At 36.4% G+C, this 27,259-nt stretch overlaps 1 protein-coding gene across 2 annotated transcripts; it reads left to right on the top strand.

The window, feature by feature from the left end:
- The first annotated feature begins 402 nt into the window (after positions 1-402).
- Positions 403-27,259, top strand: LOC149835934 (uncharacterized). Of its 2 annotated transcripts, none has more exons than XM_090008867.1 (5): positions 403-673; positions 25,714-25,829; positions 26,426-26,483; positions 26,620-26,697; positions 26,774-27,259. In XM_090008867.1, exons 1-5 carry the CDS (start codon positions 508-510, stop codon positions 26,965-26,967), a joined length of 612 nt encoding a protein of 203 aa, XP_089864993.1. In that variant the 5' UTR covers positions 403-507; the 3' UTR covers positions 26,968-27,259. The 2 variants fall into 2 exon arrangements, with proteins under 2 accessions (XP_089864993.1, XP_089864992.1); XM_090008866.1 differs by having other exon boundaries at positions 403-709.

Here is a 27,259-nt window from a genome sequence, read left to right as displayed (position 1 = left end):
TTCTTTTTGAGCTGTCGGTATTAAACTCCTCCGATGCCATCCGTTTAATTAAAACATAGATGGAACCGGAAGAAGAGGTACAGCCAGAAATCGATACGGTACACGGTTGATTTGGCTTTTCTTTTTTAAAATTTAAAAAATAGTTTAAATTTTGTGACACGTAGGATTTTGGTCAATAGTTGGCTGATTCACTTCCGAATCGGCCGATTCACTCCGATACCATATTGACAACATTGGTCTAAACAGTTGACAGTCACACACCTAACTAGATGGTCCCAGATTCTCGGTCTCATCAACCGGGTCCGGTTCTGGATCTAGCGCGTTAACAGCTCCAACTGATGGCACGCAGTTCTTCCATGAGAGCTTGGGCACAAACATGTCTTCGATTCTAGAACTGTGTTTTCATATCCGACGGTCTAGATAATAGCTTGGTGAGAGACAGAGAGGTACCCATCTCACCTCTGCATTCATCTGCAGTATCTCTTCTTTCTGGGGAGTTTCTATCTAATGATGGCGTTCGCCCACTCTTTTTCTCTGCATCTGCCGCTCGCTTCCTCTGTAATAGCGGAAATGCCCATAACCAGACCGTCTTCTTTTGCCAACCACTCTGTCGCTGCGATTCGCCGTCATACTCGCTTCCACCCACGATTCTCGGGCACCACCACCCGCTGGTGTAGGTCCCTCCACAATCCTGCAGCACCATCTTCAAGTTGGTCTTTTAACTCCGCTGTTTTTTCACGATTTTTTATTGTTACTTGCAAATATGGTCAGTTGCTTTGAGGAAAGTAATATTTTGGGGTTTTTTTTATTTTTTGCAGTTTACCCCCCATTATGATAAGATTGGTTGGTTTGGTTTTGCTTTATTTCACTTTCATTATCTGAATAGCAACTCTCTCTCTCTCTCTCTCTCTCTCTCTCTCTCTCTCTCTCTCTCTCTCTCTCTCTTGCTTTTCTGTTATTTTTGCTTATGTGCGTGTTTCATATTTATGCTTCTGCATTTGTGGTAATTTTGAGTGGCACGCTTGGATTTTGCCTGAAGCATAGGTTTTAGCCTAAGGATGGATGGATTGGATATTGGTTATTTTCTTCTTCTGTTTCTTGGTCTTACAAGATAGAGTTTTTCTTCTCATGTGTTCTATTGGTAACCAATCAAGGATAGTTTCTCTTATTTGAAAATGTGGTGTTAATGGACAAATGCCACTACCCATTTACTAGAATGGGAGAATAACACCGATCATTTATGACCCTTTGTGGCTTTTTGATGGTCTGGTAGACAATTGAGCCCATGAACGTATCTTTGCCAGAGGGTGATTGTATGCCAATTTATATATTGTATGGTGCGAAAAAAGACGAGCTGCCCATGGCTCAGCTTGTACTGAGCTTGCAAAGAGCTGGTTCTAACTTGTGAAACAAGCATGACAAGCCGAATAAAGAGCAACAGGTGTTAAGCTCAGCTCATGTAGGCTTGTTAAATAGTAATAAATATTTTGTAGATATATTTTTACATGAGTAATGCAATCCTACAAACCAAAATCCTATAAACTGCAGTACAAACTGGCATTCTGTTTTTTTTTTTACTTTTTTTTTTGAAATTCTGACCATACACATGTTCTACATGCTTGATTATGTAGTAATCGGCTCTTGGATCATCCGATTGGACATGTGAATCATTTTGAATAGGTTGAAAATTTAAATCCTATATTTTCCGGCTTCAAAACAACAAACTTTTTTTTGTAAGCCAGCCAGCTCAAGCTTATCTCAATAAGTGTAGAGTTCAAATCCTATTACTTCCAGCTTTGAGACAATGTACTTTTTGGTAAACAACCCAACTTGTGCTCTGCTAGTTTAGCTCCGGCTTGTCATGAGCTTGAGCTCAACTCCGCTTGCCACAAGCAAAACCTAAGCTTGAACACTGAAGCTCATCTCATTTACCAACCCTATTGTATTGGTCTAATATATTTTCATAGCCTTCCACTTTTTTTGTTGTGTGTGTGTGCGCGTGTGTGAGGGGGAGAATTGTGGAACGACCCAAGCACACTATCGATAGATTGAAAAAACAGACGAGAAGAAGAGAAGAAAGAACAACCACACAATGAACAAGGATTTTATGTGGTTCAGCAAGAGTTGCCTACGTCCACGACACACTTAGATCTCTTATTTTGATTAAGAAAAAACCACAAAATACAAGAGGCGGATTGCCCTCCTTAAATAGGAGTCTAGAGAAACCTATTTAGAGTAGACCTCTTTAGGATAAATTTTAAGGTAAAATTACAAAACTGCCCTCCAAAATTTTTACCACGAAAATTAGGGATTTATATCCAGGCGGAAATCAGGTGCCACACTTTTCCAACAATCTCTCACTTGGAGACTGATTATCCTTCCAGCAACCTCATCTTGTAACTACTCTCCTCCTGCAATCTAGAGTCTTAGTGTGACATGTCCAACTACTATCCATGAAGGCCAACTAATTCTCAAGAGTATATTTTACAAGGGAGAATAGCCCCATATTTATAGAACATAAAGCATAGAGCTGGAGGGAGTTGTTGGGCTCCCAACAGCTCTAAAAGTGCATGTTGCTTTTTTACTATGATAAAAAAGTAACATGTTCAAAAGTCTAAAATGTCCAAACTAAAATCCTAAACCTAATTCTAACTAGTTTCTAACTAAACTAAAAAAGGGTAACTAAATTACAAATATATTACATTTTTTAACACTCCCCCTCAAACTTACGGTTGGATAACCGAAAATTTGTCCAAGAGAAAGTGAAATCTAGGAGCAACGAGAGGTTTGGTAAAGAAATCTGTCAATTGATATTCTGATGAAACATATGACAGATCAATGGTGCCATGTAGGAACTCCTCTCGCACGTAGTGACAAACCATTTCAATATGCTTGGTGCGTTCATGGAATGTTCGGTTGCTGGTAATATAAATAGAACTTTTGTTGTCGCAGCATAGTCTTGAAGCTCCTGTACTTTCAAGACCCATGTCATGAAGCAAACGCCTTAGCCAGACTACTTTCATAGTAGTTGTAGTTATTGCCCTGTATTCAGCTTCAGTTGACGAGAGAGAGACTTTTTGTTGCTTCTTACACCTCCACAAAATCAATGATTCACCTAAAAATACACAAAACCCAGTAGTTGAGTGTCGATCATTGGGATCACCTCCTCAATTTGCATCAGTATAAGCAGTCAAATCGAAAGAGGAAGAAGCAGACAAAAAAAGTCCTCGAAAAATTAAAGTTTTGATATATCGAATAATGCACAAAACGGCTCCCATATGAACAGTGGTAGGAGCATGCTGAAATTGACTCGCTGTGTGGACGACATGTGCAATATCGGGTCTGGTAATAGAGAGGTAAGACAATGCTCCAACAAGTTGTCTCTACGGTGTTGGATTTTCAAGTAATTCTCCATTATCGATCTTCATTTTGATGTTTACAACTTCAGGAGTGTTAACCTGCTTTTCGTTCGTGATACCAGACCTGTAAACAATTTTCAAGGCAAATTTAGATTAAGTTAGCAAATAGCCTCTAGAAGAATAAGCAACTTCTATACCAAGAAAAAATTTTAGAAAACCCAAATCACTCATTTCGAAATGTGTTTTGAGAAGTTTTTTAATGTTATCAACTCCCTGCTTGTCACTTCTAGTGATGATCATGTCGTTTACGTAGAGAAGAAGAATGATGATACTTGCATTAGAATTCTTAACAAACAACATTGTGTCAGTAAGACAAAATTGAAAATCAAAATCAATCATAACTTGGCTAAATCTATCATACCAAGCTTTTGAGGCTTGCTTAAGCCCATATAAAGCTTTGTTTAATCGAAGAGCCTTTTATTTAGGAATGTTAATAACAGGTGGTGGTTCCATATATACTTTTTCTACTAGATTTTCATTAAGAAATGCGTTTTTAACATCTATTTGGTATATATGTCATTTCTTTGAAGATGCTAGAGCTGTCAAGATCCTAACTGTGGTCATTCTAGCAACCAGAGCAAATGTTTCTTAATAGTCTATTCCATATTTTTTAGAATAACCTTTGGCAACTAAACAAGTCTTAAACCTTTCAAGAGTGCCATCACTCTTGGTTTTCACTTTGAACACCCATCTACATCCGATAGGCTTTTTTCCTTATGGAAGATCCTGGATAGTCCAAGTATTTGCTTTTTATAAGGCTCTTAATTCTACTGTCATTGCTTTGACCCATTCAGATTGTTCTTTTGTTGTATCATAGTTAGAGGGTTCTACATAGGAGTGTATTAAAGCAATATAGGCTTGATGCTTTGGTGAAAAAGACTCGTATGATACAAATTTTTTGAGAGCTTTAGAGACTCTCGATGACTTCCTAGTGGATACTTGTTTCTGTTCTTTAGTGTATTTTTCGAGAACACAAGGTTTCTCTAAATTACCTCGCCTAGAGTACTGAATGCAATCAGAAGGGTCACTAAAAATTTCTGAATTTGTCATATCAAGTGGTTCTTCGGGATTTGTTTCTACAACATCTTCAACAATTTTTGAAACTAGATCTAATAGAAAAGAATATTCATCTATTTCCTTAGAATTTATATTTTCAAAAAAACTTTCTTTTTCCAGGAAGAATACATTCCTTGAAACGTATAATTTTTTTGTTTTGAGATCGAAGCATCTATAGTCTTTTTGATGACTTGCATACCCTAAAAAGGCACATGAAATAGCACGAGGAGAGAATTTATCATTTTTGTTTGAAAAAACAAAGCATTTGCACCCAAAAACTCTTAACCTGGAGTAATCTGGGATTTGTTTAAAAAGTTTTTCAATAGGAGATATGTGGTTTAAGGAAGATGATGGCATCCTGTTGATAAGATAAATTGTTGTTAACATGGCTTCGACCCAAAAAACCTTTGGTACTTGATGTATAATAAGTAAGGTTCTTGTTGTTTCTATGATGCGTTTATGCTTTCTTTCTGCTAACTCATTTTGTTGAGGGGTATAAGGGCATGATTTTTTATGTATAATGTTATACAAGTTTAAGTAATTCTTAAATTCTTTAGATAATAATTCTCCCCCTGAATCAGTGCGAAAATTTGAAATGTTATCTTTGAATTGATATTTGACTAACTGATGAAATATTTGAAAGTGTGAAAAGACTTCAGATTTATGTTTAAGAAAATAGATCCAAGTGTGTCTCGTGAAATCATTTACAAAGATTACATAATAAATAAAGCCACCTTCGGAGCTAATAGGTGTGGGGCCCTATACATCTGAGTGTATTAATTCTAGTTGTCGAGAAGTGACAAAAGTTCTTTCTTGAAATGGTAGTCTTTTCATTTTTCTCATAATACATTTTTCACATTTAAAAGTTTCAAAATTATAAAAAAAAATCATCTTTGGAAATAACTGGAGCTTGGATACACTAGGATGTCCAAGTCTCATGTGCCATAAGTCTAAGTCAATCTTTTGAACATTACAACACAATGTATTCTTAGGTATATCCAAAAAATTCATATAGTATAAGCCTCATTCTCTATGGCCTTCCCCAATCAACTTTCCTGACTGGTGATCTTGCCCTCGACATTCACGAGAGGAGAAAAAAACATTACATCCATGGTCAATTAATTGTGAAACAGATAAAAGATTTAAATTTAGTTTAGGAATATATCTAACTTGTGGAATACAAAATCTTTTTGAGTTTTCGAAATTCTCAATTTCTTTAATTTCAAGAGATGTCCCATCAACAGCAAACACATTTGACCCATTTAAGTTATGACATTTAGATAAGATATTAATGTTTAGGGTCATATGAAAAGATGCACTTGAGTCAAGAAGCCAAAGAGATTTACCTGGATCTGAGGTGCTAATGGAAGAGATTGCGGCTACAGTCGAGGACGACGTTCCCTTGAACAGTGGTTGAAGTGCTTCCACTAGTTGTACTAGAGATATGCTTCCAATGAAAGATTCATTGGATTCTTGCGGAGGTCCGACAGAGGCAACTTTCTTTTCATATGGTTTCTTCAGTTTTGGACAATAAGTTTTTACATGTCCTGGCTCACGACAGTAGTAACAAATCACTTTTCTCTTCTCAAAATCATTTATGTCATTTGTTCTTCCATAGTTTGGAGGTTTGTAGGTGAGGACATGATTCCTTGGTCTAGATACGGCTAGAACCGAGTCATCATCATTTTTGGCAACTCTACTTTTGAGCCGATTTTCCTCCATACTCGATTCTTCTATAGTATCCTCTATTGAGGGAACCTTTTCCTGATGAAGAAGAATGGATTTAGTAGCTTCAAAATCCGATCTTAGACCATTGACAAATTGAAAGAAGTGCTCCACATTCATTTGATTTTCACGGAGTTCAATGTCTTATGAGCAATGTCACTTTGGTTCGAGAAGAGTCAACTCTTCCCACAATTCGGACAAACTATTATAGTATTCTCTAATGTTTTTGTCCCCTTGAACCATATTTCGAACTTGATGTTGCAAATTGCACACATGAGCAATATCTTTAAGAGAGTACATTCTCTTAAGATAGTCCCACGCATTATTTGCATGTTCAAATTTTGCAAGACTTGAACATTTTTTGATGTCCACGCTACTTATGAGCCAAGACATAATCTTGGTGTGTCCCATCCTCAATTCTTTCCACTTTTTCTCGTAAGTGGTAATAGCTTTAGTCTTTTCTACCTTCGTGAAAGGTATTTCTTTCTCATCTTCGATCTTTGTGAGGATTAATTTGGGTTTCAAGTCGGTTCCATCTACTAATCCCCACAACCCCTTTCCTCATATTAGGTGCTTGATAAATGAAGCCCATGTAACGTAGTTTGAATCATTAAGCTTGATGGGTTTAATGGTGACGTTATCATTGTCATCAATTTTACAGGGCTTAATAAGGGGAAAAAGAAGAAAATACCAAGAGTAGAGAAGAAGGATATACTCTACCACGAATGGTAGATGCAAGCACGCCTCCAAGCTTTGCTTGAACACACTTTTATATATACTTGAGGAAGAACGTCTCTTCTCTCCAAAACAAGAGTGGCATGCTTCCCAATGCACCGAGATAAATAGCTTGATCACAACCTCGCTCTGATACCATGTAAGAAGATGAAGCCCACAACTAAAGCTTCAAATTTAGATCACAAAAGATCTCTCTCAATGAACACAATGGTTCATTCAACACATACACAATAACCGAAATAAATAAAAAGAGTCTACACAAGAAGAAAGGAAACATTATATATCATTCAAGTGGGAAAACCCACACTCAAGAGTATAGTTTACAAGGGGAAATAGCCCCATATTTATAGAGCATAAGGCATAGAGTTGGAGGGAGTTGTTGGGCTCCCAACAGCTCTAATTAGAGTCGTTGGAAGCCCAACAGCTCTAAAAATACATGTTGCTTTTTTACTATGGTAAAAAAGTAACATGTCCAAAAGTCTAAAAATGTCCAAACTAAAATCCTAAACCTAATTCTAACTAGTTTCTAACCAGAGTTACCAGTCGAGGAAGCGGGAGCGGGAAGCGATACGGGAAGCAGGAGCGGGAAGCGAGGCACTTTCAAAAATTTAGGAAGCGGGGAAGCGTGGGACCACTTAGAAGAAAATTTCGAACCGTCTCGGAAGCGAACCGGAAGCAAGGGGGAAGCGAAAAAAATGAAAAAAATGGGGAAGCGAGGAGGAAGCGTGGGGTAACTAAACTACAAATAGATTACATATAAATATTACATTTTTTAACACTGAGGTTATGCACAACCTCAGCTTCTTCGCAGGATAGTCTTGGTTAATAATGCAACTTTGATTGAAAGTATTTTAAAATATATTTTTTAATAAAAATCGCTTATGTAAACCGTGCATCAAATTTTAAATTTTTGGTTCACACTAGTGGTGAAGTTCGAGTCGAACACAGAGAACATATTTAAAAACCTAAACTTTATTGCCTTAAAAAAAAAAACAAATAAAATGTTCTACCCTATTACAATAGTTCGAGCATAAATTAAATTATTACGACCCAATTAAATGGCTAGTGGCCCGTTCTGCAGGGCTCCGTTCTTTCACGAACTAGCTCTTGTTGCTTCGCACGGGCACGACCCTAGCGATGACACTTTATTCGCACACGTGAATCCACCTACCAAAAACGCTAAACACGCTAAACAAAAATGTACGCACCATTGGGCTTCCCAATATAACGAATGTTAGGTTGCACAAGTGAAAACAATCAAATCTACGAAACTGCAGAAAGAATTTAACTACATTTACTACCTAACGAAATCAGAACCTAACCTATCATGCAATGCAATGCTGACATAGAGAGATTGAAGAACATAAATTAACATAGAGGGCGCAGAAATAATTCAACAGACGAGAACATGCAGGCTTGATGTGCAGGCCGAGATCAAAAGATATCAAATACGCAGATATATCTATGCAATGCAATGCTTAAAATTTTTTCTTCCACAACTCTGATAACACTATGCTGATGGTCGAACAGATCAACGCATGCAGATCATGCTGATCTGTGTGATTTACAGGGGTGTGTGATCTTCTTTAGATGATCAATGAAAAAAAATATAAAATTCTTGAACGCTAGTGCTGATGGTCTACAGATCCACACCTGCAGATCACACTGATTTGCGTGAACTGCTGAGCACACACGCCGGTCTGATCAGGCCAAAACACGTGATCTGAGAATCACGCTGATATGCGTGATCTGCAGATCACGCTGATCAGTGATCTTGCTCTGATCTGATCCGTTTTGACAACAGATCAGATTACCGAATCAAAAAATATTCACGCAGATCAAAATATTGGCTGGGCCTGCTCTGGCTTGATCGGAACTCGGTCAAGCCGGATTAGCGTCTGGCTATATGAACCTGACGAGATCTATCAATGATGACAGATCTGGTATAGAATCAGCGCAGACTGTACTAGAGCTTGTGTGTCCTCTACCAAAAACAAGAATAAAAAAAATAAATGCAAACTAACTATCTAATGTGTGAAATCAAATTTTATTCTAATCTAAGTGCAATGAATAGGCAGACATCATACTATGCTATATGCAATGTTAAAATAGATTTCATATGCATTTGCATAATAAGAAAATCTAATCTAAATATGAAAATGTAAAGTGACGAGGGAGAAGAAGCATACCATGGCTGCTTCTGAAGGAGAGGTTGAGAAAAGAATGGTCGTCCTCCGAGATTGCACGCGTGACGCTCTCCGATGACGAGGAAAAGAAGTAGCCGACGAGAGAAGGGAAAGAAAGAAAGAGGAATAGGGGAAAAGAAAGAAGAAGAAAAGGGGGAGAACTGACTGGGATCGAGAGGGAGTGAGAAAAGAGAAGATAGAGGAGAAGAGAAGAGGTGGCTGGCGTGAATCCCTAGAGGAGATGCCCCCCTTCTTGATTGATAGTATTTAAAGCTAAAACTAGGGTTAACAAATATTTTCTAAAAACTCCACCTATATTTAATAAATTCAAAGAACTATGTTTTCTAAAAATTATTTTCAAAAGAAAGGTTGTTAAAAGAAATTGAATTCCCAAAAACCACTCAGGCGGGTTTACTTTGTGCGATTTTTTTCTTTTTCTCAAAACTAAGTAATGTCGTGCCAAAAGTTGATAAACAAGGGTTATTAATCTCTTTTTGCAATTAATCATGCACATAAAATGTATATAATATGCATAAAATTATGCATGATCAAATTCCCCAATGCTTATCGTTTGCTAGTCCTCGAGCAAACTGATCCTTAACAAAAAACAAAACAAAACATGCAAATCAAAACTTAACTCACTTTCGTAGGAATCACGGTTGCATTTAGCATATGCAAAAAGCGCTTTAAACCCCTGGGTTGCCCCAGTGGACGAGTAAGGTCTCGTGAGGATTTGCAGTGATGCTACCCACAAACATCTCTGTCATGTATACATCAGAATTCTATTTAAAAAAGTATTAGGCAGTTAAGAAATTTATCTAAACAAACATTTCATGCAATTATATTTTCATAACATATTTAGAGTTTTCACATGCCACCACAGAAGAAAAACTTTTCCTTTATTTTTCTAAAAATTTGCAATTATCTATACTTTATTCTCAAAAAATCAAGTGCACTCATGCCATTGCTTATTTATCCTCACTTATACACAGTTTTTTTTATGATTCTTTTTAAGCAATAAATTTTTTTTTTCAAAAAACTCTGGTGATTATCAATTTTTCACACTTTCACTTTTTTTTTCAATTGAGCACTATATCAATTTTCAGGTTTTCATGACCCTTGTAACGAGCTTTGGGTCAATGACTCACAGGCCAGACGACCTTAGGACACCAGATACAGAGTATCCTTCAATCTTAATTGCTCGAGTCACTAGACCTTATATTTTTATAATTCTACGTATAGTTTTCTTCTTACCATGTGCAATATCAATATCTCTTAGGCTCTCTATAAAGTCCATGTAACGGGCTTTCGGGCCGGTGGCTCCTAAACCAGATGGCTTTAGGGCACCTGGTGTAAACACCCTTTAGGCTCTACTTGCTCGAATCGAATAGGCGACAGATATCAACTAAACGGAAAAGTGATCTCTTTCGTTGCCCTTTTCAACATGAAAATCAAACACTTTAACTTGTGTCAGAGCCCAGCTACTAGAGAACAACGAGGATATCAAACGACTAAATGCATGCTCTTTTTCTTTTGAGCCTCTTATTCCTTTATGATTTTCATTTGCTTAGTTTTTCAAAAAAATAAAGCTATGCATATTCATATTCGTGATTCAAAATAAACTCTCATGTTCATCTACCATCCTTTCTTTGAAGTCCACATAAATGACCACACTTTCTAGATTAGTGTCAGAAATTTTTTTTTCGTGGGGTTTAAAAATTCTCTAAAATGTCAGATTATGTAACACATTCATATAAGCTTAAAATTTATTCCTTAAAAGCCTAATTTTCATGAGTTTTTGTCAGAATAAATGCATAGACAGAAAAAAAATATTGGGTGCAAACTATACCCTCCCTCATGCTTAAATGACACTATCTTCAGTGACACTCCCCCATGCTTATATGCAACTAAATGAATGCACACTAAGAAACAAAAGAAACATGAGAGAAAGGATAGCTATCACCTATATATTTGCTGGAAGTTATCCTGTTACCTGCAACTCATAAACCATATCCAAGAAATGAAATATATACCTGATCTATCATTCATGCTTATAAAACAAAAGAAAGAAGAGAATAAATAAACAGAAAAACTACTTGGTTACTAAATTATAACAACAATATGAGTTGCTTTCCAAAAAGCGCTAAGTTTTACATCTTCAGCCAAATGGATCTCTGGTTACCCTTCATCGTCCATGAGATGAATGGAATCAAGGTCATGCTCAATTGGGAGGTCTAAAATATATAGTTTCATCTTTTGCCCTGTCCACTACGTGTCCTAAAAGTTTACCCCTCTAGACCCTGAAATGGCTCTTTTCTCCGCTATGAACCAATTTGCTTCCACACATATTTGAAAATCTTTTTGACACTTGTGGGGACGCTTTTCAGCTAATGAGTCATGAACCAAAACGTCATCTATGCAACTCTCCAACTGTGATGGATTGGATTGCTTTCATTGAGGATTGGTGTCAAAGATATGAAAACATTCATCATTTCCTGTCGTTCTCGTGGCAGTATCAAAGATGTTTAAGCGCATTCGCTTGTTGCCAATTGAGATGTCCTATCTCCCTAGTATGACAGTTAATACAAGCATTGGCAATAGCCAAGAATTGTCTGCTTAGAATGATGGGGATCTGGTGAACGAGATCTGTGCCTTCCATATCTAAAACAATAAAATCAACAGGGAAATAAAAATCCTCGACCTTTGACTAATACATCTTCCAATATTCTTCGAGGAATCTTGGTAGACTTGTCAGCCAACTGTAGGATGGTCGATGTGGGTTTTAGATCCTCAATCCCAAAAATGTCATACAGGAAACCCGACAATATGTTTACATTGGCCCTAAGATCGAGCAAAGCATGCTCGATGGTCATGTTCCCTATGACATAAGAGATGATTGGTGCCCCAGGATCCTTAAGTTTAGGTGGCGCTTGGTGCCGAAGCATTGAGCTCACCTGCTCAGTCAAGAAGATCTTCTTGGGCAGAGATCTTGATTTTCTTTTCTGCTTGCAAAGTTCTTTAAAAAACTTTGCATATGCAGGCACTTGTTGGATGACATCTAACAAGGGGAGGTTTATGTGAACATACTTGAATGTCTCAAGCATTTCTTGCATTTTTGCCCCTTGCTTGCCAAATAGATTCAGTTTTTCTAAGGCCTGAGGAAATGGGTCTTCAGGTATATACAAAGGAGAAGGCGCATGCCGTGGGCCCTGGCTGCTTTCCTTGGGCCTGGCAGGAGAACTCGACTGGTCTTTAGTCTTTTCCTTGGGTTTTTAAGTCGTCTCCTGAATTGGGTAGACTTCCTTCCCCCTTCGAAGGATCATAATAGAGTTGGCCTGCTCTTGATGAGACTTTGACGTGTGCAAGCCATAGCGCATGGGTTTCTTATCCCTCGGGTTGACAACAGGTTGACTAGGAAGGCTCCCCTTGTTGCGCGTGCTCAAGGCCTTAGCCAACTGTCTCATCTGAGTTTCTAGCTTCGCTATTGACTGCACGCGAGAGTTGAGGTTGGCCTTGATATCAGAAAAGGCCTCGAGTTGCTTCTCTTGAAAAGATTGGCTCGCTGTGGGTTTCTGGGGAGAAGGCTGGCTAAACTAGTGATGAGCCTGTGGGAATGTGGTCCTTGGGTAACTTTGTTGGAAGTTACCCGGTGTGGCCTGTGTCTGGGAAGGCACAAATGGTGAGTCTTGTGCATTTCTCCATGCAAAGTTGGGGTGATTTTGCCAACCCGGATTATAAGTGGTTGCATAAGGATCATGCGACGGTCTGGCAAAACTTTGAGCAATATTCACCTGCTCCTGAACAAACTCAGGATAGAACGGTGATGTCGGACAGTCAGATACACAGTGTGCAGGGCTAGTACATAACTCATACACTTTACTCGCTTGATTTATTGAAGTTGGGTTAGCTAGTAGTTGGTCCACTTTTCTAGCCAATTGGTCTACTTTGATTTACAGTTTTTTATTTTACTCAACTTAAAAAATCCCTCCCTTTTTAGGACCACTAGGAGCAGAGGTGGTCCTGTCAAATCTCGAAGACAAGGTATGATGCATAGAGTTTTTACTCAATGTTTCAAATAGGGCCCATGCCTCGTCCTCGCTCTTGAGTATGAACGTGCCCTCACACGAAGAATCAACCATTTGCCTGTCTTTCTTAGTTAGGTCATCGTAAAAATACTGCACCAACTGCCATTTAGGCACTTGGTGGTGGGGGTACTTCCTGAGTAGGTCTTTTAACCTGTCCTAGGTCTCGTAAAATTATTCTCCCTCAATCTGAATGAAACTGGTTATAGCCTTTCGCCAATGTTTCACTTTGTCTTTTAGGGAGAACGAGAAGAGGGTTAGCCTTAAAGCGTCATCTCCAAAGTTATTGATCTGCACCGTGGAGCAAATCTCTAAAAATTTGTCAAGATGATGATAGGGATCCTCGTTATTAAGGCCGTAAAAAGATGAGAGCATCCGAATGACGCTAACTTTAATCTCAAACTGGTTTGCTCCTATATCAGGTCTCGCGATGCAAGAGGTGGGAGTATATTTATTAGGGATGAAATAGTCCCTCAGAGGATGAGTGATTTGTTGATCTTCAGCCATGTGTCCTGATCTGTGAGCTCGCCTAAGGATGAACTTTGGGTCTTCTAGAGGTTTAATGAGCTCGGGGTCTTGCGAGCGTCGCTCTTGCATACAATGTACACATCGATATAGCAACCTTCCTAAGGATTTGGTTTTCTACCTAATCTAACGTGCCAACTCGATCAAACCACACCACGCAAGCGGGCAAAGCAAAATAAAGCTGAAAATAAACAACCACCACTCAGTGCAGATATAGAACTTCAAAGCAAACTACATGAACATTCACCTAAGATGGTACCCTAATAGGTGGGCCAGGAAAAGTAAACAGGCTCTATGTTTTGCACTCAGCGTGGTTCTAGCAATCCTAAATAATAAGCAAAAACAAACTAAGCAATCCTACGTATCAACAGAAAATTAAATTAAACAATCCTAATAAAGTGTAAAAGTAAACTAGCAATCCTAAATAAATGCGAAAAAAGGCAATAAAGTGAGTATTGAGTTTTAAATTGCCGTTCCCCGGCAACGACGCCAAAAATTTAATGCAACTTTGATTAGAAGTATTTTAAAATATATATTTTTAATGAAAATCACTTATGTAATCCGTGCATCAAATTTTAAATTTCCGGTTCACACTAATAGTGAAGTCCAAGTCGAACACAGGGAATGTGTTTAAAAATCTTTCTACTCCACACAATAACAAAACTTTATTGCCTTAAGAAAAAGAACAAATAAAACGTTCTACCCTATTAAAATAGTTTGAGCATAAATTAAATTATTACAACCCAATTAAATGGCCAGTGGCCCAAAAAAATAAAGAAACACAAAAATCTGCAGGGCTCCGTTCTTTAACGAACTAGCTCTTGTTGCTTCGCACAGGCACAACCCTAGCGATGGCACTTTATTCGCACACGTGAATCCACCTGCAAAGAACACTAAACACGCAAAACAAAAACGTACGCACCACTGGGCTTTCCAAGATAACGAATGTTAGGTTGCACAAGTGAAAACAATCAAATCTACGAAACTGCTGAAAGAATTTAACTACATTTACTACCTAACGAAATCAGAACCTAACCTATCATGCAATGCAATGCTGACATAAAGAGACTGAAGAAAATAAATCAACACAGAGGGCGCAGAAATAATTCAGCAGACGAGAACATGCAAGCTTGATGCGAAGGCCGAGATCAAAAGATATCAAATACGCAGATATATCTATGCAATGCAATGCTTAAAACTTTTTCTTCCACAACTTTGATCGCACTATGCTGATGGTCGAACAGATCAGCGCATTCAGGTCACGCTGATCTGCGTGATTTACAGGGGTGCGTGATCTGCTGTAGATGACCAATGAAAAAAATATAAAATTCTTGAATGCCAATCTGGTCATGCTAGTGCTGATGGTCTACAGATCCACACTTGCAAATCACACTGATTTGCGTGAACTGCTGAGCATGCACGCCGGTCTGATCAGGCTAAAACACGTGATCTGAGAATCATGCTGATATGCGTGATCTGCAGATCACGCTGATCAACGATCTTGCTGTGATCTGATCGGTTTTGAACACAGATCAGATTATCGAATCAAAAAATATTCATGCAGATCATAATATTGGCTGGGCCTGCTCTGGCTTGATCGAAATTCGGTCAGGCCAGATCAGCGTCTGGCTATATGAACCTGACCAGATTTGTCAATGATGACAGATCTGGTATAGAATCAGCGCAGACTGCACTGCAGCTTGTGTGTTCTCTGCCAAAAACAAGAATAAAAAAATAAATGCAAACTAACTATCTAATGCATGAAATCAAATTTTATTCTAATCTAAATGCAACGAATAGGCAGACATCATGCTATTCTATATGCAATGTTAAAACCGATTTCATATGCATTTGCATAATAAGAAAATCTAATCTAAATATGAAAATGTAAAGAGACGAGGGAGAAGAAGCATACCATGGCTGCTTCCGAAGGAGAGGTTGAGAAAAGAATGGTCATCCTCCGAGATTGCACGCATGACGCTCTCCGATGACGAGGAAAAGAAGTAGCTAGTGAGAGAAGGGAAAGAAAGAAAGAGGAATAGGAGAAAAGAAAGAAGAAGAAAAGGGGGAGAACCGACTGAGATCGAGAGGGAGGGAAGAGAGAGGAGAAGAGAAGGAGGGGCTGGCGTGAATCCCTAGAAGAGACCCCCCCCCTTCTTGATTGATACTATTTAAAGCTAAAACTAAGGTTAAAAAAATATTTTCTAAAAACTCTACCTATGTTTAATAAGTTCAAAGAACTATGTTTTCTAAAAATTATTTTCAAAAGAAAGGCTGTTAAAAGAAATTGAATTATCAAAAACTACTCAAGTGGGTTTACTTTGTGCGATTTTTCTTTTTTTCTCAAAACTAAGTAATGCCCTGCCAAAAGTTGATAAACAAGGGTTATTGATCTCTTTTCGCAATTAATCATGCACATAAAATGTATATAATATGCATAAAATTATGCATGATCAGTTAACATATCTGTTGGGTTTTCTAACCCACATATCTTCTCAAGTGACAGTGCCCCATTAGCCAACAAATCACGAATAAAGTGATACTTCATCTGAATGTGCTTTGTTCTAACATGAAATGCTGAATTCTTTGCCAGATGAGTCAGACTTTGGCTGTTACAAAAAAATACATTACTGCTTTGCTTTCTGCCAAACTCTTCTAGAAAGTTCTTTAACACGATCATCTCTTTGCTTGCTTGAGTAATATCAGCATATTTAGTTTTAATGGTGGAGAGAGCCAAAATCTTCTGCAACTGAGATACCCAATTTATAACAGTGCCACCTAAAGTGTAAATATAACCAATGGTGCTTTTACGATTGTCAACATCACCACCTAAATATGCATCAACAAAACTTTGCAAAATCATGTCACCTTTGCCAAAACAAAATGTCATGTTTGTGGTACCTCTCAAGGACCAGAAGTTTTATTTCACAGCTTTCTAATGTTGCTTCCCTGAATATACCATGTACCTGCTCACAACTTCCATTGCTTGAGCTATGTCTGGTCTGGTACAAACCATAGCATATATCAAGCTGCCAACTGTTAAAGCATATGAAACTTTGGACATAAACTCATAGTCCTCATCTAACTTGTGTGACTGCTCTTTCGATAATTTAAAATGACTTGCCAAAGGAGTACTTACAAGTTTTGCATCATGCATAAGAAACCTTCTTAACACCCTTTTGATATAGTCTATTTGAGACAACTTTAAAGAGCCAACTTCTCGATATCGAAGAATTCTCATCCCAAGTATTTTTTTTGCAGTTCCTAGATCCTTTATTGCAAACTCCTTTGATAATTGTTGCTTTAACTTATTGATCTCTTGAATGGTAGATCCTGCAATGAGCATATCATCTACATATAAAAACAAAATAATATAACAATCATCAAACCTCTTAAGGTAACAACAATGATCCATCTGAATGCTTGTTTCAAGCCATACAAGCTTTTATTTAGCTTGGACATAAGCTCTTTCGTACCCTGTAGTGCAAACCTTTCTGGTTGCACTATGTAGATGTCTTCTTCCAGATCACCGTAAAGAAAAACAGTTTTTATATCTAACTGCTCTAAGTGCAAGTTTTCAACTGCAATAATACTCAATACAAGCCTGATTGTAGTTTATTTAACAACAAAAGAGAAAATCTCAGTATAGTCAATATCTTCCTTCTGTTGAAAACCTTTCACAACCAACATGACTTTGTATTTCTTGTTGCCATCATGTTCTTCCTTAATCCGATAGACCCATTTGTTACGAAGTGCTTTTTTTTTCCTTGACAGTTTAGTTAACACCCATGTTTGATTTGCTTATAATGAATTCATCTCTTCTTCCATGGCTGACTCCCACTGGAGATGATCATTAACCTGCATTGCTTTACTAAAACATTCTGGCTCATCCCCATCAATCAACAATAAGTAATGCAAAGAAGGAGAATATCATTGAGTAGGTCTAGATGCTCTAGACGACCTTTTATGTTGAATCTCAGTTGTGCAAGTTGTGGTTGTGGCACAATGTTTTCAGGATTGTCTTGAACTCTCCTTGCCACATCATGTTCAGAGATATCCGATTCAATCCGCTTACTCTTTCCTGTATTGTCAAATTCTACAACAGATCTGTCTTTATACACGACGTTTTCATTGAATATGACATCTCTCCTTCTTATGATCTTTTTGTTATGATCATCCTAGAACCGATATTCAACTTTGTCATTACCATATCTAATGTAAAAACACTTCTTGGATGTTGCAGCTACTACCCGCAACCCTAAGATCTATGTCGTGGTACATCTCAGCAGTTTGGGAGGTATAGGAAAAACAATGACAAAACGACTAAATTGGGTACGAGCAATATGGGCCCGATTAGTCCAGGAGCTCTAAGGATACCTAGGGACGTGTAATATCTCACAATTTTTTGTCTATTTTTAAATTTAATAAATATAATTTTTATTTAAATAATTATATTTTCGATGTCTGGAATTAATATAATATATAAAAGGTATTGATAATAAGAGTTGACGTTGAGTTTGGACACACATGTGGATCTTGAACTTGTTAATCGAGATCCATGATCCATATGGGTGTGGATAAATAAGTTTTAAAAATGAATTTTTAACTAAAATAATATATATATATATATATATATATTGAGAGTTTGGTTAGAAGAGGGTTTCTATTTCCTTAAGGAAATAGAATAGAATACCTTCTATTTCCAACAAAAAAAGGATGTCCTTCTATAAGGAGTCCTATTGGCTTTATAATAGGGCGTGTTCCCCTCTTTCTCTCAATCACGATTTTGAGAGAGAGAGAGAGAGAGGCGCAGCAGTACTGTGTTCTCCTCCTACAATGTCTCCTTCCTCTTTTTCTTCGCTGATCAGATCTTAAAGGTACTGGATTTTTCCTCTTGGGATTCAGTAGGAAGGAATTTAGTTAGGTTGAATCGAGCATAGGTTAGAGAAAGATTTAAATATGTGTTTCTATACACATATTTTTGTTTTTGTTTTCTGAATCTGGATTTTTCCTTGGCTGCTGCAACCATCGATTCTGATTGGGACTTTGATGGGTCTGAACAGTCAAACCTACAGTAGTTTTAATATTCAGTATGGTTATTGTGATTGTTGGTGTTAGGTTTGATTTATATGTCTCATCTTTAATCTGTCGTTTTTATTGATTTGAATACACGGTGGGTATTTTGCTTTGAAAATTCGTTATCTAACGTTCCCTTTTTGTTCCAGTAAGAATAAATACATTTATTTCATGGGTTATGCTGAATTTGGTATCATGGTACAAAATTGTTGTCACATTTAAACTGCATTATTGGGCATGTTAACTCGTGCGAACCTATTTCATGTTCTGCTTAATTGCATTCTCGGGAATTTTGATTTTTACTCGATAGCCAATGATTGTTTGTGTTCATAAAACAAACTTTTATCACACAGTCAAAAATTGGTACCTATGTTTGAACTTGCGTATCTGTTCCAACAGTCGATTTTTCTCAGACTTAAGAATAAAGGAATCTGAATGGTCATATGGTCCTGAAATTAATATCATGGCTGAAATAAATTAAACATACCTAGTTGTCTGGGCTATTTTCAGGGTTCAGCATGAATGATTTTCCTTATTGTGGAACTTGTGTGCTGCGCTGACACTGAAATAGGCATGTCAGCAGCTCGAAGTGTGTTGGTACACACATATTAGTTAATTCTTCATAATGTTAATTCTGTTCATGCATGATAGGTCTTGCTCATGCATGAAAGTTATCAGGTCTGTCCCTGTATTATATATATATATATATATATATATATATATATATATATATATATATATATATATATATATATATATATATATATATATATTTGGGTCTGTTAGGCAGATTACTTACAGGCAGTGTTATCAAAAACGTGCCTTGAGGCACAAAAGGTGCGCCTCGCCTTGAGGCACGGCCCTCTGTGCCTCAAGGAGCAAGCCTGAGGCGCATTTTTTTTTTTACAACAAGATTTCTGAAGCATATGTTTATTCTTTTGAAAGTTTTCTGCTGCAAAGTTGGTTAGTCCATCTTATGCTATTAGTTACATTAAGGTTGTTTCACTGCAGTCTATACAACTGTAACAGTTGAACTGTTCTTGCTTTCTCAATCCCATCCACACTGGGAGTGTTGTATTTTGCACGCTGTCTCATAAAAACATGCAAATCACAGTTGGATCAGTAAAGAGAACCATAGCTTCACTGGTTACTTAGCTTATAGAAACGTAGTTTTCAACACATAATTTGACAAGTATAACTAATTCAGGAATCAAATCCAATAGTCTAACTTCAAGCACATGGTATAGGTTTGGGAATATATAGGATTCTGGCTAATTGTATTAGATCGCTTCTTATGTCATAAAAAAAATATCAGATCTCTTTTCATGTTGGGGATCCCTCTCATGTCTTCTTTACCTTTTTACTTTACTTTATTTAGAGTTTCCATTCATTGGCCAGAACACTGTGTGCACATGCAAACAAACTTATTTTATGGCATAATAATGTAAATGCTCTTTATACTAAGTATTTAATCAATTTTATCAATCTTTAATTATTCCACAATACAATAATTATTTTATGGATATGAATGCTTTGAACCTCATCGAGGACATGGCATTGGATAAAAATGATTGGAGGAGAAGGATTCATGTGGAAGACCCAGAATGATTTTCTTTTTTGGTTCATATCGCCGACCCCAATTTTTTTGGGATGAAGGCGTAGTTGTTGTTGTTGTTGTTGTACAATAACTAAGTTCTTTGTGGCTAAATTTGCATCTACTGTCATGGTTTGATGTTAGGTGTATGATATACTGTCATGGTTTGATGTTAGGTTTTATATGTTAATCTCATATTTTTTAGAATAATCTCATATATTTTAATTTTTGTTAGTTAATCTCACATATTTTCCAGTTATGTAATCAATTTTTAGTTACTTTTATATGTTAATCTCATATTTTTTTAGAATAATCTCATATATTTTAATTTTTGTAGGTTAATCTCATATATTTTAACTTTTGTAGGCTAATCTCATATATTTTTTAGTTATGTAATCAGTTTTTAGTTACTTTTATATGTTAATCTTATATTTTTTAGTACTTATTTGAGATTTTCTATTTCTTATTGGTTGTTATTTCATCAATAAAGCATTTCTTTATTTATTTGTATTTTTAGATATTTTTTTATAATTTTTTAAAAGTTTTCAAAAACAAATTTTTGAGGCTTACGCCTCACCTCGGTTTTTGGTGGAGCACTTCGCTACGCCTCAACGCTTTTCACAACACTGGTGTGGATAAATAAGTTTTAAAAATAATTTTTTAACTAAAATAAAAAATATATATTATAGATATTTTTTTTTAGTTAGTCTTGTTAGAATACTTTCTATTTTGATAAGGACGTCCTTTCATAAGGAGTCCTATATGAGTTATAAGATGGGTATGCGCCTCTCTCTCAATCATGATTTGGACAGAGAGAAGGCTGTACAGAGGAGGCAGAACCGAGAGAGAGAGAGAGAGAGAGAGAGAGAGAGAGAGACAGAGACGCTTGAGCGGCAGCAGCGCCACCTTCTTCTTCAATGACTCCTTCGTCTTCTTCTTTTCCTTGCTGTTTGAATCACACAAGGTACGAGTCACCCTCTTAATCCAGTAGTAAGGGGGTTAGCATAAATCCATTCAGCATGGGTTTAGGAAAAGAAAGAGAATCTGTGAATCGAGGCACAATTTTTCTAATTTGTTGTCGCTGCTGATTTGTGCATCAATTTTCCAGATTTGAGTTTTTGTGAGATTCAAACTCAGGGATTGACTTTATTCTGTTTAGAATAGATCTTTTTTGGGGTTATATATATATATATATATATCCTGATCTGCATGCCTCTCAAAAAAATCTGATTCATGTTGGGCTTAAAAATCAAAAGTTATTGCTGATTAGGTCAAGATATATATTTTCTTTCAATTTGCGATTATCTTTTCCTAACAGAATTCACGCAGAAATTTTTATTCCATCTATGGATCAATGCTTGTGTGCATAAATATGGGTTTTTATTAGTCATATCAACATCTATGTTATGTTTGGACTTGTGCATCTGATCTAAAAAAATTCAGTTTTTTTTTCAGATTTAAGAAAAAGACGTCTGAATAGTTTTGAATTTAAAATCTTGACTGGGAAAAATATGTCAAGTACCCATTTTTCTGGGCTATTTTCAGTGTTGAACTTGGATAGAATTAAAACTCGTGTGGGTGTGGTGGTGCTGACGCTGATTTAGATGAAGGTGTGTTGGTAGTGCTTGCACGATTAGATAAATCTGTTCATGTAAGTTAATTGTTAAAATCTGTTCATGTATGATAGTTTTCCAGATATGTTAGTAGTCATTAGTTTTGCTTATGCGTAATGACTATTAAATCTGTCCCTGTACGTTGTCTGCATAGGCAGATTAGTTAAGTAAATTCTGCATATGCACGACTTGTAAACTGTGAGCATGAACCTGATCGGATTAGTATGTCAGCATAAGTTTTCAATTTTATTTGTTGTACAGTCTAATTCATACATTACGATGTACTTTATTCTACCCTTCACGCCTGTCCATGTTAAAACTGCATTGTAAAAGGTTTGTTGAGGTCTAATAAATCTAATTTTATTTATTTATTATGTCAGACCTGAATCAGTTATGTGAACCTGATTCGGTTAGTATGGATCGGGTTTTACATCCCTTTTAAGTCCGATTTGTTTCAGCTGACTATTAAGAGTATTAAAAATCTAGTTTGAAAACTTATTCGAAATCTGATTTTTCTTGGAAATCCTACAATCCAATATTTTTATTATTCAAATCTGATTGGCAATGGATAAAACTGTTCTGTTGTGGATATTTATCTGAATCTGAAATTTTATTAATTCTAAGTTGAACTTTAGTCTATAGAAATCTGATTTTCTTCCTACAATCTGATTTTTATTGAAAATTTATTAAATTTGATCAGTTTTGGATATTTAATTGAATTTGAACTTATTAGGTGTTGAACGTGGTCGATCACAAAAGTTTGAATTTTTTGCTACAATATGCATTTGTTCACGTACTATGAATATGCATTGATGTTGTACCGTGAACACATATTTGTATATCTATGTGTGATTGTTGTCCACTGAAATTTGTAATGCCATTTAGATTTTGTGTAGTGGTTATGAATGAGCCACTCATGAGCCTTTGGAGGTCAGGTGCAAGTGTTGCTCTTGAAATAGCAAATTTTAAATGCATTGCAAAATTGTTTTATAGTTCTCTTGAATTACTTACACTCTTGAGATTGACAGGCAAAGGCCCAAAAGTGTTAATGCATGTTGATTTGTATAATTGTTCTTGTGTAAAGAACCCTTAATAAATTAAGAATGGTAAAACAGGCTAAACAAAACAGTATAATAATTTGTTCTTTCTTGGTGGCTCTTTGAAAATGTGAAATCCTTGAATAACGGTCATGGGGGACCGTAAGGATACTAAACATCGTGTGCATTATTTTTCTCAATAACCCAATTTGTAGTTTGTGTTCTCAACCACGGTTATAGGAAACTTTCGTTACTTTGCCTGAGGGTGGTATTGTTAGACTTAGTTACAGTTATTGGTATACCGAGAAAGTAGCATCAATAGATATTGATTTCCTTATTGTCTCGACATTAGGTGTTGATTCCTAATGTTCTTATTGATAGTGTTGATTTTTTATATCGGTAGAGCGACATGTGTAGGACCCCGTTAATAAAATACAAATTGTGTGTTAAGATACCACTGAAAACTGCCTTAAACCTCGAGAATTTTATCCGTTTTGAGTATCTGCGGGTTTGGTACAAGTGAGAACTGAATTGCATTAAGAAAGAACATGCATTAAAAAGATAATTTAAGTTAAAAAGTCATTCATGCATATTCCATTGATTCATGCATCTCTAAATGGTTAATTTAGCAAGATATTGTTGGTTGTTTGAATTGAACTGCTTATATTGCAAGCTTGTTATGAACATGTGATATTTGTTAAGCCCTCTTAAACTTGTGTTCGATTTGATTTATGTTAATTTTCTTATTGTTGGATTTTGAGAGGGTCTCGTACGAGAACTTCGGTTCTTACCTCATTTTTAAAAACACTTTTCAAGTACTGAGGCACAGTGATAGAGGGACCGACTTGCTCGAAGGAGCGAGGGTTACGATATGGTGGCCCAGATTCTGACATTTTTGGGAGTTATTGTTTTGGAAAACTTGTTGAACCATAAATGGGGATTATTCTATTAAATTCAATTCAATTTAAATTCATAGTTTGATTTATTCTATGTATGGAATGTATGTTGGGTTGTGTATATTAAATCTGTGATGTACCTCAGATTCATGGGATATCTTTCCGCAATGTTTTAGAATTATTTATTCGTTTAAAAAAAAATCTGCAAAATTTTCGAGAGTCGGTTTGAGGTTGTTACAGTGGTAGTCATTGATGAATTTCCTGCTTGGATGGCCAACTTGAAAGCTTGATAAATGACATCTTTCCACAATGTTTTAAAATTATTTATTCGTTAAAAAAAAAATCTGCAAAATTTTCGAGAGTCGGTTTGAGGTCATTATAGTGGTAGTCACTGATGAATTTCCTGCTTGGATGGCCAACTTGAAAGCTTGATAAATGACCAGATTGTACACATGTATTTGTCAGTAATATTTTGCATACTTGTACTCTATAAACCATATACACGAATGGTTGGATACTCGTGTCAAGTTAAAACTATCACTTGGCTGCATGAACCATAGAAGAAATGCCGTGCATAAATATATCATGTTTCCTTGGCTACTGTGTTTTGAATTCATTAGTGGATATGGGTTCAAGCACACTTACTCTTTCTTAAGGGTGGTTTGCCATGTTTTATTTTCCAAGTACCCAATATGCATAATTTTGTTTTTACATCCATTATTCATGATTTCTGCTACACGTTGATTCTCAACCTTCCACTTTAGTCTAGATATGTTTTTTTTGTTCATAAGAGGGGCATATACTCACAAGCAAGGTGGCATCACTGGGCAGAAACATAAAATTGTTCCATGTGCATTTGTTATTTAATCACTTTTCAGGTGTACTTCAGTGTCCCATCTAAGACTTATAAATTGGGCTCTTCTGTTAGCCATGTCTCTTCTCATTTGTTAGATGGATCCATCTGCTATCGCCATATTTTCTTGTATTGTTATGAACACCTATGAAGTTGGTTAATTATGCAGATGCTGACTAGGGTTGTGATCTAGTTGTTTATCAGAATAATGGAGGATTTTGTATCTTTTTCTTGTCATTGTATCATTGTAGTGCAAATGGGTTCATGTGTATTTCTAGTTCAACATTGACAGTAATTATTATGCTTTGACCGTTCTTTTGTTGTCCGAGTTGAAGCTATTGTTTTTATCATTAGATGCATCAAGCTTCTATCCCTATATTTATTGTTCTATAGCTTATTGAGTTGGTTAATTATGCTGACTTGGTTGGGGGGTTCTAACATAGTTTAATGTTAGATTGCTTCTTTTCCATTCTCTCGTTCCCATGGTTGTGCAAGTGGTTTCAAGTTTGTTTCTATTTTTTAGTCAAAATTTTTGATGGCTGAGGGGGTTTATTATATCAAGGGAATCTATGCTTCCAACTTGTCTTCACTTTCTTAAATTTTCTGTTCTTTCCTACTTGATTTACAAATAAATATGGATGAACTATTTTATTTACTTTCCTATACTCTTGTTATTTTGGTGCTCAACTTCCAACCTTATCCACTTAACATCTTTCTGAGATATGGTTAACTCTTGAGTACCAATTTATTTTATCATTTAGTTTGACAAGTAACTTTATATTTCTGAAGTTTCTTCACTGTAAAATTTCATGTTTTTTTTATTTATATATCCGAATTATTGAACATCTTCTGCCTACCCATTGCCTGGTAGATCTTTTGGATTTGCCAGTAAAATACTTCGTGTTTGAGTGTTCAGTCAGGGCAGAACTGCAATCTGGAGACAAAGTTGGTGCAGATTCTTTCACCCAAATCAAGCATGTGCTTCTTCCCATCACTGACCGCAATCCTTACCTATCTGAAGGGACACGACAGGTCGTTTCCATTTTAAGGAACCAAATTTTTTTTATAATTCATCAGATATTACCAGTAAATAATTCTAGTTCCAAGTAGATTAAGTGTAGACCTTTTGTTTATTAGAAACAAAGGAAAAATTGGTGGCCTATCTAACTTGTCTTTTTCTTTAGTATGAGATCTATAAGCATTATGTGGTATGAACTTTCTGGCATCTGATTAGTGTAGAGTCGACTAGGCTTTGTGTTGTTGATCACAGTAGTACTTTGTGCAGTTCGCAATGTGCAGCAAGCCCTGCTACAGTCACCTAAAAGAGTGAATTCACAAAATTTTAATTTGGTAATTGGTTTGCATAGGACCGAGCTCACCAATCACATATAAATTGTTGATATCAGCCTTTAGATAGTCTTCGTTATTGTTACCTCATTTTCAGAGGTATATAAAGGCTATATCAACCAAAGTAGCTTTTAGAGAGATTTTCAGTGACAAACTGCAAGCACAACCTGCTTCTTCTATCAGCATCCTGATGTCGGCTGTCTTTCATGCTAGAGTTTGGTATTCATTATTCCTTAAACATTTTTAATGCTGTTATGTAATTTCTGCAATTGCATGTTTAGGCTGCAGCAACTACAACAGCTTTGGCCAAGAAATTTGGGGCAGATATTACTGTTGTTGGTATGCTTACACCTTCCCGAAACTTCTTGATTTTCCTGCAAATAGTAAATCCTTTTAAATTGTAGAAACAATGGTGCTTTGGGCAAAATTATGACTGCAGGATTTCAAGGCATGTAGAACTTGATGTTCCTTGCAGTTATTGATGAAAATTTGAAGGAGTCAATACCACAGCACGAAACTCAACTGTCAAGAATCCGGTGGCATCTTTCCGAAGGTTAGCCTTATTGGTTTATATTAGAGTTGAATGGTTTCTTGGCTGGAATGATGATGAAAGTTATTTCGTGATTTAGGTGGGTTTCAAGAGTTCGGATTGTTGGAGCGACTTGGAGAAGGCAAGAAACCAACAGCAATTATAGGAGAGGTTGCTGATGATTTGAATCTGGACTTGGTAGTCCTGAGTATGGAAGCAATCCACTCAAAGCATGTGGATGGGAATCTATTGGCTGAATTTATTCCATGTCCTGTCTTGCTTTTGCCACTGTAGCTAGTATTGATGAACCGATTTGAAAAAAGACAATTGAGATTTTGATGGTGTTCTTTGGCAAACGGTTAAGTTGTGTAAGCTTTTTAAATTCTTGCTGATGCCAGTCAATCTTGGGTTCACAGAGTGTGTGCCAGAAAAGCAACAGTTTGTTTGCTTCACGATGCTAATAGTCGATGTTGATGACCTTGTTGTAGGTGATTTTACTGTGAAAAGGGTCTCATACCTTCATATCTGTTATATGATTTCCCAAAAAGAGCTTAAATGGGTGCCTTTGCTCTTGATCGGATAATGA

The sequence above is a fragment of the Nuphar pumila genome, chromosome 6 (assembly GCF_984573655.1).
Source record: "Nuphar pumila chromosome 6, dmNupPumi1.hap1.1, whole genome shotgun sequence".
NCBI lineage: Eukaryota > Viridiplantae > Streptophyta > Magnoliopsida > Nymphaeales > Nymphaeaceae > Nuphar > Nuphar pumila.
Note: the sequence above shows the minus strand (reverse complement) of the source record. Positions and strands in the feature narration are given on the sequence as shown.